Raw genomic sequence first — 18254 nt, 5'->3', positions numbered from 1 at the left:
TAAAAAAAAAAAAAAAAATGTTGCTTTTTCAGCTCATTAAACAAGGACTCAAGCATCTTTATTCAAAAAAAGAATGTTGCAAGTACAGGGCCAAAAACTGCTTGCTTTGTTACAGAGGGTCAAATGATGTTTCATGGGGAACATGCTAGTAGGGATGCATTCTTACTGGAAAAGAGACAGGGGTTGATTATTTTTAGGTAATTTATTCTGAAAACACAACCTGTTGCAAAAGAAAAGGAGAATGCCAGTGGAAGGTTATCCTCAACATGCAAGCAAAACAAAAATAATCAAAATGTCATTAGCAAAGATGACAACACTAGACCAAGCAGTGACCACACAGCACACATTTGGTTGTGTTTCCAGCCTTATTTGGGTAGGGGGAAAAAAACAATGTAGAAATACAGGCCAATGTAAGACTCTGTTGACACAGAGAATGGCAGCATCTGAGGTTGAAAGGGTGTATGCCTGTATCATCCCTAATTATAGAACATCATCAGTGCTTCTTATTTCCCTCAAGACTCGGCACTATGTTCAATGGTCACTTAATGGTTTAGAAACACGGTTGAGAAAAACATATTAACAGTGATCCAGTCACCAGAGCACCTGGATTTTCTTCTACCTTCTTTTATTCTTTTGTGTTCTGGTACAGTATTGCCTTGTGTATATCAATGTATATTTGTATTTGTGTTATTGCATTTGATAGGATTTTTCAAATTGAAAGCCTCCAAGCTTATGTAGGATTTGTGAGGCATTTTACTAAGAAAGTTGGGCTGCAAGTATTTTAAATGTTATTGAGTTTATTTTCATATTTTAAGACTGACTGAGTTCATAATGTCTGAAACGGACTGCCTTCTATTCATTCATCTCCAGAGATGAAAATAACAATCAATACTTTGTTTTTAACTTTTATTTTAAGTTCAAGGGCACATGTGTAGGTTTGTTACATAGGAAAACTTATGTCATGAGAGTTTGTTGCACAGACTATTTCATCACCCAGGTATTAAGCCTAGTACCCATTAGTTATTTTTCCTGATCCTCTCCCTCCTCCCACCTGCCACCCTCAAGTAGGCCCCAGTATGTGTTGTTCCCCTCTATGTGTCCATGTGTTCTCATCATTTAGCTCCCACTTATAAGTGAGAACATTCCAGCCAATGCTTTTTGAGTGTTTACTATGTGCTTACATTTTGCTGAGTGCTTTATGTTTATTCATTCAGCTTTCACAACTATCTTATGAACTTATTACTATCATTGTCACCATTTTACAGATGAGAAAACTGAAATATAGAGTGATGGAATAATTCGTGCAGGTCACATCAGTAGGAAGTAGGGGAGCCAGGACTTGAATTCAGGCAGTCTGGCTCCAAAGTCTCTCACCAAACGATCATATCAGTTCTCATGTTCACACTGCACCTGGGCATGTATTTGTTTCTTGTACAAACTAGAAAGTGTCACCTACTCGAAGACAAAAATGTCTCCCATAATATGGATACATCAGGACACGAGATTTGCATTAGGCAACATGCTCATAGGTCCATCCTCACTGGGAACGTCTGGCATGTGCAGGAAAATGGTTCTAGAGTAGAAGTCCCACCCCTGGTCTATCAGGGTGGCCTCCAAATATATTAAAAGCACAACAATTTTTGCGGCTTCTGCCACTCTTACCCTGGTCCAAGGCACCACCATCAGGGGTTGATGTAACAGCCCCTGAAATGCTTCTACCAGTACCCTCTCCTGTCATCAGCAGGGCAGCTGGATCACATGTCTACTTGTTCCACTCAGAACAAAAGACAAAGTCTTTCCAAGAGCCTGTGTGATCTGTGCCCCTCCTTCCCACCACTTCTTTACTCCTCACCACCCTGCCTCCAACCCCACATCCTTATCTGCACCATTAGCCTTCGGATTGTTCCTGGGCAGGCTCACATCAGGCACGTTATGCCTCAGAACCTTTATGCTTCATGGTCCCTCTGTTGAAAGTGCCCCCCCCCGAAATGTTTCCTGACCCCTGCTGATCATTGCAGCACCTTCACCCACCCACTCCACCCACTCAGCTCTCTATCCTTCCTCCCTGCCTTATTTTTCTCCCTAGTGTTTATAATGACTTGCTCTTCCATCTATTTTACTAATGTATTAGTTTCTTCTTTGTCTCTGAACACTAGCGTGAACACTTTCTTTTTTGTCTGCTTTCTTTCCCAGTGCAATACCAGAACTGAGAATCCAGTGGGTGTTTTACAAATTGACTACATGAACAAATGAGTGCACTGTGGAGTTGTTTTGGAGAATTAAATGAACTAACATATGGAAAGCATTTAGAACAAACAATGCTTAGCATGAAATTAATGTCTAATAAATGTCAGGTATCAATAAAATAATAACATAATAGTTATTGAATGAATGATACATTAGATACTATTACTTGTTCCTGTGGTGGGAACAGGGTAATCAAGCTCCAGAAGTTTTAAATATTTTAATATACATTCACAATGGTTGCTAGAGGAGATAATCAGGGACATCATTTGTGTCCTCGTTTCCTATTGTCTGGAGGACGTACTAAAACCCACCCTTCTCTAGGCAGGAGAGTGGTTCTCAAACTTTGCTGGACTTGGGAATCACCTGCAGATGTTTTTAAAATTGATTCTGGTTTGCATCCCAGATGTTCTGATACGGTTGGTCTGGAGTGTAATCCGGGCATTAGGAGTTTTGAAATGCTCCCTGAGTGATTCCAATGTGCAGCAAAGTTTGGGAATCACTGCCTTAAGCTTTTCACAGAGCTAGCAACAGCAGAAGGAAAAGCCTTCCTCAGTCCCTCTCTATGCTTGGAATCGAGAGTTGCGCCAACCTCGTTTCTAAAACACATGTGACCATTAGCAAGTCACCCAGCTTCAGCAAGCTTTACCTTCCTCAATTTTATGTCTGCTGTGGAAAATGGTGAAGACACAGAATTCAAGGCCAGGTTCCAAAAATGTGAATTTTCCTTCTTCCCTCTCTCCCTTTCATTCTTCCTTCCTCCCTCCCTTCCTTTCTTCTTTCCGTCCCTTCTTTCATCTGGAGATTAAAGGACAGAATTGTTTTCAGATGTGGCTCAAAAATGTCTTGCTCTAAGATGGTGCTTTCTTACAGAGGAGACCAGAGAACCAAAGTGTCCACCATGCCTAGGTGGCCCCATTCTCCCACAGGCATACCCAGCCATGCCTGTTTCAGGTCCAGGAGGGATCAATGTCTGAAGGTCAAGTTCCCACCCTTTGGGGCCCACTGTGGGAGTATCAGAGGTCCTACTAGTGTCCTGGGTTCTAGCCCTGGCCTCCCCACTTCTTCCCTGTGTCTTAGTGCCTCCCAGCCTGGGGCCTTGTCTGAGGCTCCTACCCTGGTCACTGGGGCTCACTCTGCATTGGTTTTGCTGGCTCACTCAGGGTCTAGAATTCTGTCCTCTGACATCCAGGCCTCTCCATCTGATCTCCTGCCCACCTGAGTTCTGCCCACCTCTCTTCATCCATCCCAAGCATATACCATATCATGGTAGCCGTGTCTAATCTATGGGTCCAGAAAAACACCTGAACCTACCCTATAATGCCACCAATCTCAGCCTGGACTTTTCTATTAATAGAATGGTGGTAGGACACTGGGGATAGCACACTACCGGGGCCAGCATCATGGATGTGTGACCCAAGCAGTGACACAGGACCCTGGACTGGGTTTAATGTTCTGCTGTCTTGAAATTAGTCATGTTTGAATGAAAGGCTCCACATTTTCATTTTGCACTGTTTCTGCAAATTATCTAATGTGCCCCACACTTCAAATCAGAAGACCTGGTAACGGATTGCACCTGGCTTACACCTGAGACGAGTGTGACCTTGGCCAAGTTATTTTTCCTATCTTGGCATTTGCAAAGAAGGAATGAGTGGGGTAAAACTGCCTCCATCACAGAGGAATTTTAAGAATGAAATAAGGTAACAGACGAGTGTTAGCACATGGTGCACAACATGTTAGTTCTCAACTAACACTTCTCTTTTTCCTACCATTCCACCTCCCGAGAAGCTAAGTCAAAAAGACACTTCCTTTCTATTTAAAATGGATTTTAAATGTTTGTTTTCCTAGATAGTGATATATACCTAAAGGACAGATCTTAGGAGGTTTTCATTGATCTTACCTCATTCTTATTAATTACGCAGAAAGACAACAGGATTCCTTCTTTGCTATCTTTATTACATTGAACAATATGTTGTCCAGATGGCATATAGAGTAGCATCTTTCAAGATATTTTTAAATGATCTTCTTTTACTTATTGAAGAAGATTATATAGAGAGAAATTTGAATTAAACCCGTGTAATTGAAATAATCTTAGCTTACATTACATTAAGGAGATTTCTATTATTCAGACTAATAACTTTTCCCCAAAAGAAGGCTGCCTTGAACAATGTGCATAAGTGAAGACTTCATTAAGAGTCATGGGAGTAAATCTTTGACCCAACCTTCTGGCATACCAGCCATGGGCCCTTAGTGACAATAAACTAGTATTTTGATCTCAGTTTTCTTATTGGTAAAATCCACAAAATAAATTACCAGTTCCTGCCTTCATTCTCAATTTGTGTATCAAATTAAGATATTTTGGAAGTATTTTTTAAAATTTTTGAATGCTATACAAATTTCAAGTTGGGGATTACTTGTAAGACTTTCTAAGTTTAGGTGTTAAATGAAAAGATTCATCTTAACCCATTGAAAATCATAAATCATTCCGGAGAACAAATGCCAAGAGCTAAGTTCTCAGCTTCTTTGGAAATGGAGATGTATTTGGAAACAGGATGATGTGTCACCACCAAAATAATCCACTTCAATTTTGCTGGGGCTAGAAGCCATAGGTATTACCTTCTAAATGTCTAAAACCCTCTGAGGTTATTTCTCAGCATATCAGTTATAACTAAATAGCTTTTCACAAAGAAATCTTTTTCTCTACTTATTAATTCAAGAATTAATGAGAATATACTATGTGCCAGATACTGTTCTAGGAAACTGAAATAAATCAGTGAATAAAATCAAGTTCCTTGCCCTCATAGAGTGTTTCTTCTAGTGTATAGAGCAAAACAACAAAAATAACCATAAAATTAAGTATACAGTTGACCCTTGAACAACATGGGGCTTGGGGCGCCAACCCCACATGCAGTCAAAAATCCACATATCACTTTGGATGCCCTCAAAACTCAATTACTGATAGCATACTGTTGACCAGAAGTCTTACCGATAACATAACAGTTGATTAACACATATTTTGTATGTTATATGCATTATACTCATATACTGTATTCTTACAATAAAGTTAGAGAAAACAAAATGTTATTAAGAAAGTCATAAGGAAGAGAAAATATATGTATTAATCATTAAGTAGAAGTAGATCATCATAAAGGTCTCCATCCTCATTGTCTTCACATTGAGTAAGTTAAGAAGGGGAAGGAAGAACAGGGGATGGTCTTGCTGTCTCAGGGGTGGCAGAGGAGGAAGAAAATCTATGTATAAGTGGACCTGTGCAGTTCAAACCTGTGTTGTTCAAGAGCCAACTGCATTCTACGGCACGTTAGCACGTGATTAGTGCTGTGGGGAAAAAAGAAGTAGAAGGGCGTAAAGGGGATCAGGCATGTTGGGGAGCGGGGTTGCATTTTTAAAATGTATGGCCAGGACAGTCCTCTTCAAGGTCATATGTGAGTACAAGCTTGAGTGAGGTGAGGCTGGGCCATACGCATATCTGCAGGACAGGCTTTCCAGGTTGGAGGAACAGCCAATGCAAAAGCCTGAAGCAAAAGTGGCCCAAGTAGGCCATGAAAGAAGCATGACTATGGGTCTCCCCAGATCTTTCTCACTCTCTAACAAAAAATAGGTTTTGAAATTAAAGAGAATATGATTGCCAGGCCAATGCCTAAGACATACATTGATGCCTTGTTTCTCTTGTATGTGCTTTCTCCACAGTCACATGACACAGGCAATCCCTTTTGATGACCCTCGGTTAGAGAGCTGCCAAATCATCCCTCCGGCTCCTCGGAAGGTGGAGATGAGAAGGGACCCAGTGCTGGGATTTGGTTTTGTGGCAGGGAGTGAAAAGCCAGTGGTCGTTCGCTCAGTAACACCAGGTAAGCACCCAATCCCAGTTCTTGGTTTCCTGGGACTGTCTGTCACACCCTGCCAGAATAACTACTGTTCAGTTTCATAAGTGTCCAGACTGTGAAAGCTGGGTATGTTTTTCCAAAACCTGGATAGAGTCACTTCACCAGAGGAACAGAAATGCCTCCTCAAACTAGGTTTTAAACTGCCAAATCCATCATTATAACCTGACTCAGGAAAATACGAAGCCATCATCTATAACCATGGAAATGATCCACTTCTTAACTTATGAATGCAGACAATAAGAGGCAGGCACTGTACTGTATTACGGTAAGCCCATGATGAATTCCTTAGTGAAAAAAAGGAGGAAGTGGTTACAGTAGGATTTAGTCATTGGAGTAGTTGGATTATCTCACAAGTATGCACTTCCCTCCCTTCTCATTAGAGGCAGAATAAAGGGAAATCCATACTCCATTGCTATTGGGCTGGACCAGGTGATTGACATTGGCCAATGGCATATTAACAAAGATGACATAAGCTTGAGACATGCTTGTGCAATTGAGCCTGTTTCCTGAGCTTCTGCCATGGCTATAAGAAAAGAGTTTTTGGCTGGGTGCAGTGGCTTACGCCTGTAATCCCAGCACTTTGAGAGGCCAAGGCTGGCGGGTCACTTGAAGCCAGGAGTTCGAGACCAGCCTGGCCAACATGGCAAAATCCCATCTCTACTAAAAAGACAAAAAATTAGCCAGGCGTGGTGGTGCATGCCTGCAGTCCCAGCTACTCGGGAGGCTGAGGCATAAGAATCGCTTGAACCCAGGAGGGGGAGGTTGCAGTGAGCTGAGATTGTGCTACTGCACTCCAGCCTGAGCAACAGAGTGAAACCCTATCTCAAAACAAAACAAAACAAAACAAAAAAAGAAAGAGAGAGAGTTTTCCCCAGGTAGCTGTGACCTCTTCCATCTGAGCCCCATAATGAACACATGAGGCAGCAAGCCTGCAGTGGGGGAGCCAAGTACAGCCTCATCTGCAGTTTGGTACAGAACTGTCCATCTAAGCCTGGCTGAAATCAGCCAGCCTGTGGTTACCCTAAAGACCCATAAGCGTGAGAAGAAATGATCATTGGACACCTATTGAGCTTGGGGGTGATTTGTTATCCAGCAAATGCTGACTAATACAGTATGTGTCAAATCTTTAAAATTCTACAATATGATTAGATAATTAACGTACTTTCCCGCAATCATTCATATTAGAGTATACAGATGTTCCACTGTCAACACAGCTGAATACAATGGACTATGATGCAATCTCCTGAAGTGGGCTGCCTTTGCCTTTCCAGAAACAATGTGTTTTTATTATTTATTATATATGTATTTATATGCTTACTGTAATGGACTCATATTGGATTTATTTTCAGTAAAAAGGGAAATTATCTTCCATGCCCTTTCTTCCCAGGATTTTGCAAATCAGTAACAGGATTCAGCAGTAAAGTACTACACTTAGGAGCACAGACTCTGGCATCAGACTGCCTGAATCTGACTCCTACCTCTGCCCCTTTTAGACTTTTACTTTCCATGTTAAATTCCCTGCATTTCAGTTTGATATAACTTCTCTACATCTTCTGTATAATGGGGATCAGTGTAGTATCTACGTTGTAGGGCTATGGAGAGAATGCAATAAATTAGAAGAGTGCCAGGCACATCCTGGTCATTCTGTAGATGTTTATTTTTATTGTTATTGTTATTTAACTCTAAAATGTTTGGCCAGTTGAGTGTCTCAATTAAGGGAAACAAAAGTCAAGTAGTGTCCTGGTATAGATTTTAAAATTTGATTTAATGTTTCATTTTTCATTATTTTGACATAATATGCCCCAGGGCAAGCATCACAAATAATTAACCACTTTAGACTTGTGCTATCTGCTAAACTTTTTTATTTCACTAAATATAGATCATATTTTAGTTCTCTGTATAGGATTGTTGAGCTTGATACAACTGAGAATTCTCAAAACAGATTTGTTGCTTCTTATGATAACATGCTTTGTTAAAAAAAAAAAAAAAAAAAGAAACAATGTAGATAGTATAGAGGAGAAAGTAAAAAAAATCACCTGAATTCCTAGTACCAAGAGATAGCCATTATTGATGTAGACGGAGATAATATGTGTAGTAGATATAATTCCATGCATACACAAACACACATATGTATTACATATCAGATAATGTATTTTATACATACATAATACATATACATAGATGTATGTGTACACACATTTTTTCCTAAATGGAATAGTATTTGGCATGCTGTTTTATAATACTGGGACAATCTAACATCTCTGATTATGAGATTCTCCAAAGTATGTGTCTTCCCAGGAGCTGAATGAAGATTCAAGTCTTATTTTTTATTTTTTGGTATCATCTCATTGTTTCTACAACCTCTGTCCTTCCTTGCCCTCAATTCTCCTTAGCTTCAAAGACACTAATACCTACTGTTACACAATTTTGAGATGAGTAGAAAAAAAGTAAAACAAAGGTCAAAGAGTACTATTTCCAGTTATTTTTATGAGTGAAAATGCTGGTCAAACAAGCTGTGTCTATCATAAAAATGACTCTACAGAAGTCCCAAGTGATTTCAGTGTGTGACTAGATTTTCTGTAATAGGCGATCCAGACTTCAAAGTAAAGGCTATGAGACAGTTCTCTTGAAGTGTGCCACTGTTTCGTATTTTGGATGGGACAGTGTGTTGCTTCTCCAGAATTCTTGATTCAAGTTGCTTGATTAGACAAGAGTAGTTTCATTTAATCAGAAAGCATAGGTCAAATGTAAGAGTATGTTAATCTGAGAATGGTTTTCTTATTAGAATAGTTAACATTCGTCCTTCAGTTACTTTGAAAATTTTTCTGTATTTGATCAGCATTTGATTGCTAACCATTTGTTTGACTGAATTTGAGTGATTATTGCCCATAATTTAATACTTACTATGTTTCCCAAGTGGTTTTTCTGAATTCCTTATGTGTGCAAACACTGAATCCTACATCTGTAAAATGAATATTTTCTATCAGTAATATAAGGACATGTTAAGGTTCCCCTATTCTCTTACTTCCCAGAAGGAAGACGAATTTATGCTACAGCTTGAATGACACATATGCCTAGTGTCTGGGTGGGGAGAGAAACACTGAATTACTTTCAGTTCCATGTTCTGGGTATGAAGTGTTCATTTCAATTACTAAATGAAGTAATAGCAATAATATTTGAAAGATAGCGTTTCAGCTGCAGCTATCACCCAGCGTCAGACCTGTGGAAATATAGTTAAAATTATAGTACCATATGCTACCATATCAATATTTGGGAGGTAATTGCACGTGTCTAGAGCATAATTCAGGTAATTTATTTTAGGTCTTACTTAAATACAAATGTATGCTTCACATAGATGTGGTTTTAAGTTTTTGTGTTAAGAAACCTGGCAGTGACTAGGTTCTGAATTGTAGAAAAAAGTTCAAAAGGGACATTCACCATTCCGAATTTGGAAGAGTCCAAGCTAAGATCTAGTCCTTCCTTCAAGTCAATTATTTAACCTGTGCAAGCCTCAATTATCTCATTATATGGAAGGGATGATAGTATTCAGTGAAATTACTAGGCCAAGAATTTAACCCATTGCCTGGTGCATAATAAATGCTCAACAAATATTAGTTTCCTTCTCCCTTCTTGGAAACAATGGAAAGAGAAAAGGGCCAGGCACAGTGGCTCATCCCTGTAATCTCAGCACTTTGAGAGGCTGAGGTGGGAGGATTGCTTGAGCCCAGGATTTTGATACCAGCCTGGGCAATACAGTGAGATATTGTCTCTACACAAAGTAAACAAGGCCAGGCGCCGTGGCTGACGCCTGTAATCCCAGCACTTTGGGAGGCCGAGGCGGGCAGATCACGAGGTCAGGAGATCGAGAACATCCTGGCTAACACGGTGAAACCCCATCTCTACTAAAAATACAAAAAATTAGCTGGGCTTGGTGGCAGGCGCCTGTAGTCCCAGCTACTTGGGAGGCTGAGGCAGGAGAATGGCATGAATCCGGGAGGCGGAGGTTGCAGTGAGCCAAAATCACGCCACTGCACTCCAGCCTGGGCGACAGAGCAAGACTCCATCTCTAAATAAATAAATAAACAGACAAACAAAATTAGCCAGGTGTGGTGGTGTGTGCCCACAGTCCCAGCTGCTCAGCAGGATGGGGTGGGAGGGTTGCTGGAGGGATGCACATGGAGCTGTGAGGGAGGAAGGGGACACCCACCTAGCCAACCAGATCAGCTGAATCAACCCTGGCAATCAATGGGGTGACAGATGTCACAGCCAGATCACCCTCACATCTGAACACCCTCTTACTGAGATATCTTACAATTCTCCACAGTATGCTGTCTCCCTACTTGTAATAAGTACATAAATGCACCTTTGTTTGAATCCCGCTGTGCGGAATTGTTGCAGCTTTGGCCACAGGGTATCAACACAACTGATTGGCTCCCTGTTGAGAGAATAGCTCCTTCTAGGGGCCTCACCACACACACACACACACACACAAAATGGCCTGTTGACCAGCAGCATCAGCAGCACCTGGGAGCTTGTGAGAAATGCATTATCTCACCCTGCACCCCTGCATGGTAACAAGATCCCCAGGTGATCCACCATAAAGTGTGAGAAGCGCTGCTAGACTGAGTCTCGACCTTGCTTGTAAAGTTTTAGAAAAATGTGGATGCCTGGGTCCCATCCCGAAAGATTCTGATTTAATTGGTCAGGGTACAGCCTGGGCCTCAGAATTGTCCAAAGAATACCCAAGTGTGGTTGGGTTTCGGTTTTGCTGATAGCACCATTTGCTCACAGTGAATCATGATCAAGAGAGGGGGCTTGGGATAGGTTGCCAATGGTCTTCTCACCTGTGCTTCATTCTCATTTATCTCCAGGTGGCCCCTCTGAAGGCAAGCTGATCCCGGGAGATCAGATTGTAATGATTAATGATGAACCGGTCAGCGCTGCACCCAGAGAGCGGGTCATTGATCTGGTCAGGTGGGTGACTCATTCACCTGTGTCCTGTTCTGCCTTGAAGGCTGCTACACAGCTCTGAGGTCTCAACTAGCAGAGGAAGAGCCTCCTGTGGGACAATTTAGGACAGAAACACAAGCCAACACATCCACACGATTGAAAATGCTGCTGACACTGACCTGTAATATCAAAACACATGCTCCATAAACACAAAACTCCTAATTGTCCACTCTCTGTTAACATTGAAGGCGCAAATGCCTCAGTTTAACATTTTTATGACTCCTATATCCAAAGGTTCATTTTTTCCTTCTGGAATTACTAACACATTGATTTTTCATAATCAGGGAGATCAAAACACAATACCTTAATTCAGCATAAGTGATGAGTAATCTTATATACATAATCCCATGGATATACAAACACAGTTCACTGATACTTCATATTTGACTAAGTTCTTCATTACTGAATTTTGAGATTATCAACTATGGCAATAGGATAATTAGGTCAAAGCTAAGAGTTTACAAAATACACGTGGTTTATTGGTTTAGTTTTATTGTAGATGTAAGTAGTTTGTTATGTGATATTCTTAATGGGGCACCAGAAAATGTATTTTATGTTGTGTTAAAAATATTGGTCAAGAATCCCCTTAGAAGCCCACTGGAGTTATACTTCCTTAGTGAATTTAGGGGAAAAGAGATCTTTAGAAGTTTTCAAATGAAGAAGCTGGACCTATCGTGTGAATGGATCCATTCATGCTATAGGAGTGTTGACGAATAAGGAGACATGACATTTGTCTTTTATAAACTCGTATTTTCAACCAAGATTGAAGCCAAAGCTAAGGTTACCAGAACACTTTTCACTCAAGAGGGGATTTCCTAACATTTATGCTTACTCATTACAGAAAGTGTTAGGTTGGTGCGAAAGTAATTGCTGTTTTGCCATTGAAAGTAATGCAAAATTTCAATTACTTTCGCACCAACCTAATAAATCTGTACTTTGGAAAAGGCATTAAGTGGAGTATTTCTGGGGTCTTTCAGAGAAAGTTTCTTTCTCAAGCCTACTTCAGCTTTTGCTTCACAAAGAGGTTCTGGAGGGTCAAGCGGTCTTGAAAGAACTGGGAGAGAAGCAAAAAGAGAAATAGAAGGAGAAGGCACTTACTTTTAGTGTAAGCAACCATCCCAGTTTTAGCATTTAAAAGGCCCATGTCCCAGGGAAACTCTGGAATGGTTCATCACTGCTATGGTCTGAATGTTAGTGTCCCCTCAAAATTTATATGTTGCAACCTAATACCTAATGTGATTGTATTAATAGGTGGGGCCTTTAGGGAAGTGATTAAGTCACGAGGTCTCTGCATCATGAATGGGATTAGTATCCTTATAAAAAGTTGAAGAGAATTGCCTTGCTCCTTCTCCCATGTAAAGACACAGTGACAAAGTACTGTCTTTGAGGAATGGGGCCTTTACCAAACACCAAATCTTCTGGAAGATCTTGGACTTCACTGCCTCCAGAACTGTGAGAAATGCATTTCAATTATTTATAAATTACTCAGTCTAAGGTATTTTGTTGTAGCAGCTCAAACAGACTAAGACAGTCACTCTACTTCAGTCTGGGCTTAATGGAGTCTTCCCAGATGGCTAGAAAAGTCATACTTGTACTCCTGGGTCATCCAGATCTCCAAAGAATGGTCTTACACAGGAGCAGACACTGAGACTTGTGACATATTCACTATGCATCAGGAACAAGACCTGGGAACGTCTCCAATCTTTCTATGGCCAAGGGGAGCCAGAATATGGAAAGAATCTGTATGTAAGAGCCCTTGGTAAGGAGCTGCAGTGTTCATTTGGAATAACTTCTCTCTTGAGATGCATGTGGGTGTCAGCGGGGGCATACCTCATCTAGATCTAGACAGGCTCTGAGCCTTCTATCGGCTTGCATCCTGGAATGCCATGTTTGGGCTTGATGGCAGAAGTTGCATCGACATTTTGTTTTCCCCTAGGTGCGCACCTCTGTGATTAGTCCTATTGATTTTTGTGCCTGGAGGATGATAGAAGAAATAAAATATCTGTGTTTAGGTTGGCTGTGACTTAATTGCCTGCTGCAGGACAGTGACAGAGAAAAACCTATCTGAAAGTGTGATCATTTCCTAGCAATTGTTCCAGGGATATTTAGAAAGATTATTTCCAAGAAAGATATTTTCTTTCTGGTTTAACACTTATAGAAGAAAATGGCATATCTGTAAACAAAGCACTCTCTATAGAACTTTACATGTAATAAAATAAGCCAGTTAAAAGAGAGGATGGCAAACAGCTCCAAGTTCAAATCCAGCCTGCCATGTGTCTTTGCAAAGTTCATCAGCTAAGAAAGGTAGGTTTTTTAAACCATTTTTTAAAAGTTGAAAAATGTATTTTGTGACACATGGAAATCATATAAAATTCAGATTTTAGTATCCATAAGTATTTTAGTGGGTTTAGCCATGTTTGCTCATTTGCATTTTATCTATGTCTGCTTTCCTGCTACAACAACAGCATTCAGTAGTTGCAACAGAAACTATCTGGCTCACAACCTTTTCACTCTCACTAAACCACAATGTTAAAATAATATATGTCTTACTAATGAAAATGATCACACATTACAAAATATTCCTGTGCCTTCCCATAAGTTTAATCATCTGTCTGCCATAATGTGTACTAACCTAAACATTTAACTCTTGTAAAATAATCCCCTTTTTACTGGGCTCCTCAGCTGATATATGTTTTAAGGTCTATATCTTACACAAGATAAATTCCCTTTCTATATAATAAAAAACATACCATTTTCTTAGCCACTAAGGAAATTTGGAAAAACACTCATCATTTTGATAACACTATAAAATTCTCTCTTTAAAAATCGGCATCCATTTGCTTGCTTTAGTGGTGTAGTCTTGTTTTGTTTCTTTTCCCCCATTGCAGCATGTGTTCATGGATCATTTTTTGTTCCCAGATCCATTTGTGTTTCTTGGTCGATTATTTTTCTTATCATTTGGTTACTCTATTATAGAAAATTATTTTTTCTTGAGAAAATGAAAGAGTTTTGCAGAGACCAATTTACTGATATACTAACAACATTTTGGTTTTTTCATGTAGTCTCAAAAAGCTATAATTGCTGCACCGAAATTAGATGAGTTCTGTTCACTTCATGGTCTTCTAAGTTGTTAACTCTAACTCAAACTGTATAATGGTGTTTGAGGATGAAACTTTGAAGAATCCATGCCCTTTACAAATTACCATATCTTTCTTCTTTGAAAGTATCTAAGGATAATTTTCTTTTCACAATTAGACTAATTAACTGAAAGCAGTCTCCAAAATTTTATTTTTAAAAAGCAAGGAGTATTATTGCCCATAGAAACATTATGAATTATGCCTTGCCTTCCCACTCCCATGGCTAGCCAGCACAATTAAATTCATTTGACTCCAACAAGGAATTATTGAGGATTAACAGACATCATATAAGGCAACGAGCATGTATAGATACATAGGCATGATTCTTGCCCTCAAGGAGAAGAATTCTAATTGATTTTCCTATATTTATGACTGGACAAGGCTGTTGGCGAGGGTAGTATTTGGTAGGAATGTTTGGTGGAGATGGATGTTGTGTTAAGGGATATTATTGATGGTGGTAAAGAGTAGCCATCAATGCGAAGTGGAAGGGCAGGTTTATGCATGAGAAGGGAGTTGTAAAATAGATCTTTCCTTTGACTCTAGAAACCCCAGACCTTCTTGATGGACACTCACTTTCCAACCTGCAGATATTTAAAAAATCCATTGCCTAGGTGGCTGTCCTGAATCACCACCTCAAAATTTGGTCCTTCAAGGCAGCAACATAAATCTACTGGCTCCTGTTAGAATGGGTGCACTAGACTTTTTGGATTAGAGATGCAATTGGGAACCTGATAAATGCCATAGACTTTTCCCCATCCAGAAAACCCACGTGTATACAAAGTTCTGCGTACAATATTAGAACGGTTTTTGACTCCCTAAAGTTAGTCCCAGTTTTAGCGCCGGGGCAGCGTACTCTGAGAATGCTGAGTCCCTTCCTCCCCTTCTCTCACTTCCTCAGTACCAGATGCTAACATTGAAGAGTCAAGCATGTAAACAACTTGATCTTATCCTTTTCTATCACAGCAGTTGAAGTGGAAAATTGCCCATCCTATAATAAGAAGGTACAATGGTCAAACTAAAGACTAATTCCCCTTTCTCCCAACATCTGTAATAGGGCAGCTAACTATCCCTCCATCTGCCTTCTCCCACTACTTATGTTGATTATTCCTGCTGATCTAATTGATGAGCAGTGTTATAGCTATGGCTATTTATCTACAGAGGGTTGCTCACATCTGTCAGACATGTCACCCCTTCTATACTAATACCCTGGGAATTGGAGAGCTTTCCTGGGTAGCAGTAGTGTTCTTTCAATAAGAAAGTAACTGTAATAAGAAATAAGAATAAATGATAGGGGAGTGGCATTAACAAGGTAGCAAAATGAGGTCCCCACTGGTATCCCCACAGCAACTATAATTTGGCAGCCACCTATGGACAAAAGTGGCTTTGTAGGAGCTTTGGAATCCAAATAGGTCACTAAACCCTGGTGGAGCCCAAGACTGAGGAGGGCCATTTTGAGAAGGCAGACACACCCAGGCCTTGGTGGCAGACTCACTGACTATGATCCCAAATACAGACCCAGAAACAACCACATCCGCCTGTGGAGTTGGCTACAACCCAGTTTGGCCTTGGTCCTACTACTGGCATTATCCATCAAGGGACCCGGGAAGAGTCATACCTACCTGGGCCTTGGGTAACAGATCTGCTGACCTTGGCCCCAGTTGTGGACCCTGAAGTAGCTTGTGACCAAGCTCCAGCCTCTCTCAGCCATTGTCTGTGAGCAGTCCCACCTGTCCTGGGACCTGCTGGGAAACAGGCCGGTTCATACCCCCAGAGGTAGGCCTAATGAACTTAGTTCCACAGATTTTGAAACAGCCCCATAATTCAGCTCCAGCCTCTCTCAGCCATAATCCAGGAGCAGTCATGCCCACGCAGGGACCCTCTGGGACATATATTCATTTGTGTCCCCTCAGGCAGGCCTACTGACCTCCGTCTGAATGTGGATCCTGAAGTGGCCCCATAACCTGGCTCTAGCTCCTCTCAGCCATGGTCAGGGAGTGGTCCTGCCTGCCCAGAGACCCAGGATACAGGCTCCTCTGTGCCCTAGAGGCAGACTTGCCAACCTTGATCCAACTGCAGATCCTGAAACAGCCCTGAAACTCAATTCCAGCCACTCTCATCTGGTATTCAGGAGCAGTCCTGCCTCCCCGACTCCACCTAGGGACCTGCTGAGTGGCATGCCCATTTGTGCCACCACAGGCAGGCCTGCCAGCCTTGATCCAACTACAGATCTTAAAGCAACACTGTGATCCAGCTCCAGCCCTGCACAGCCACAGTCCTTCCCACCCAGGAAACCATGAGGAGGCATGTCCATCTGTGTCCCCAGAAGCAGGCCTGTGGATCTTGATCTTGACTGTGGACCCTGAAGTAGCCCTGTGACTCATTTCCAGCCTCTCACAATCACAGTCCAGGACCAGTTATGCTTACTCAGAAACCTACCCGATGGTCCAGCAATAACCCTCCCAGGGATCTGGTGGAGGCCACAATGATCTGTGCACCTAGTAACAGGCCCATGAGCTGTAGAACCTTGTCCCAGCATCAGCCCAATTAATGAAGATCCTAGAAGCATTCCAGTCTGCTCAGAGATGAGATAGGATCCATGCTCTCCCAAGGCTCTGGAAACAGGCCTACCCCCCATTGCAAGACCCCATTGCAGAGCTAGCAGTAGTCACATGATCTAGCCCTGCTGTAATTGCAGAGGCAATCTCATCAGTCAACAAGAGAAGGTTTTTACCTGCTGAAACGAGTCCATAAAGACCAGTCTGTAAAAACCGGAAATCTAGCAGACCCCATTGCAAATATAGCAGTAGTCACATGATCTAGCTCCACTGCAATTGCAGAGGCAATCTCATCAATCAACAAGAGAAGGTCTTTACCTGCTGAAACCAGTCTATAAAGACCAGCCTATAAAGACTGGAAGAGGGCCTGGTGCAGTGACTCACATTTGTAATCCCAGTACTTTGGGAGGCCAAGGTGGGTGGATCACTTGAGGTTAGGAGTTTGAGATTAGCTGGTCAACATGGTGACACCCAGTCTCTACTAAAAATACAAAAAAATAAAAAAGAAATAAAAAAGAAAATAGCCTGCTGGGGTGGTGTGTGCCTGTAGTCCCAGCTACGCTGGAGGCTGAGGTGGTAGAATCACTTGAACCCAGGAGGCAGAGGTTGTAATGAGCCGAGATCACTGGACTCCAGCCTAGGCAACAGAGCAAGACTCCATCTCAAAAAAAGAAAAGAAAACAAAGCAAAACAACAACAACAAAAAATGACTGAAAGAGATGTTTGCCCCCTCAAATGCACAGATACCAACTCAAGGCTACATGAATCATGAAGAATCAAGCAAACATGACACCAGAAAAGGAAACTATTAAGGCTTCAATAAGCAGCCCCTAAGATATATCATTTGAGATATATAAATTACATGAAAAATAATACAAAATAATCACCTTAATGAAGCTCAGTGGGATACAAGAGAACACAGACCACTAAGCAAAAACAAAACGCAATACATAAACAAAATAAAAAGTTTAATAAAGAAATAAAGGTCAGGTGTGGTGATTCACACTTGTAATTCCAGCACTTTGGGAGGCCAAGGCGGGCAGATGGCTTGAGCCCAAGAGTTCAAGACCAGCCTGGGCAACATGGCAAAACCCTGTCTCTACAAAAATTAGCCAGATGTGGTGGCCTGCACCTGTAGTCCCAGCAACTTGGGAGGCTGAGGTGGGAGGATGACTTGAGCCCAGGAGGCAGAGGTTGCAGTAAGCCAAGATCACACCACTGCACTGTAGCCTGGGCAACATAGCCAGACCCCATTTCAAAAAAAGAAAAGAAAAAAGAGAATAAAAGAAAAGAAAGGAAAAGGGAAGGGAAAGGAAGGAAAGGGAAAGGAAGGGAAGGGAAAGGAAGGGAAGGGAAAGGAAGGGAAGGGAAAGGAAGGGAAGGGAAAGGAAGGGAAGGGAAAG

General features: G+C 41.3%; 1 protein-coding gene across 1 annotated transcript in view; it reads left to right on the top strand.

Annotated features, from left to right (window-relative positions):
* Window positions 1-18254, top strand: part of FRMPD4 (FERM and PDZ domain containing 4) — a 236564-nt gene that overhangs the window by 107685 nt on the left and 110625 nt on the right. Inside the window, 2 exon segments of the mRNA XM_017894671.1 lie at window positions 5953-6113; window positions 11021-11123. Coding sequence (XP_017750160.1) covers window positions 5953-6113; window positions 11021-11123 — 264 coding nt within the window.

Source organism: Rhinopithecus bieti, unplaced genomic scaffold (assembly GCF_001698545.2).
Source record: "Rhinopithecus bieti isolate Rb0 unplaced genomic scaffold, ASM169854v2 scaffold_25988, whole genome shotgun sequence".
NCBI classification, from domain to species: domain Eukaryota; kingdom Metazoa; phylum Chordata; class Mammalia; order Primates; family Cercopithecidae; genus Rhinopithecus; species Rhinopithecus bieti.
The sequence above is the reverse complement of the archived record's forward strand: the minus strand, read 5'-3'. Positions and strand labels throughout refer to the sequence as shown.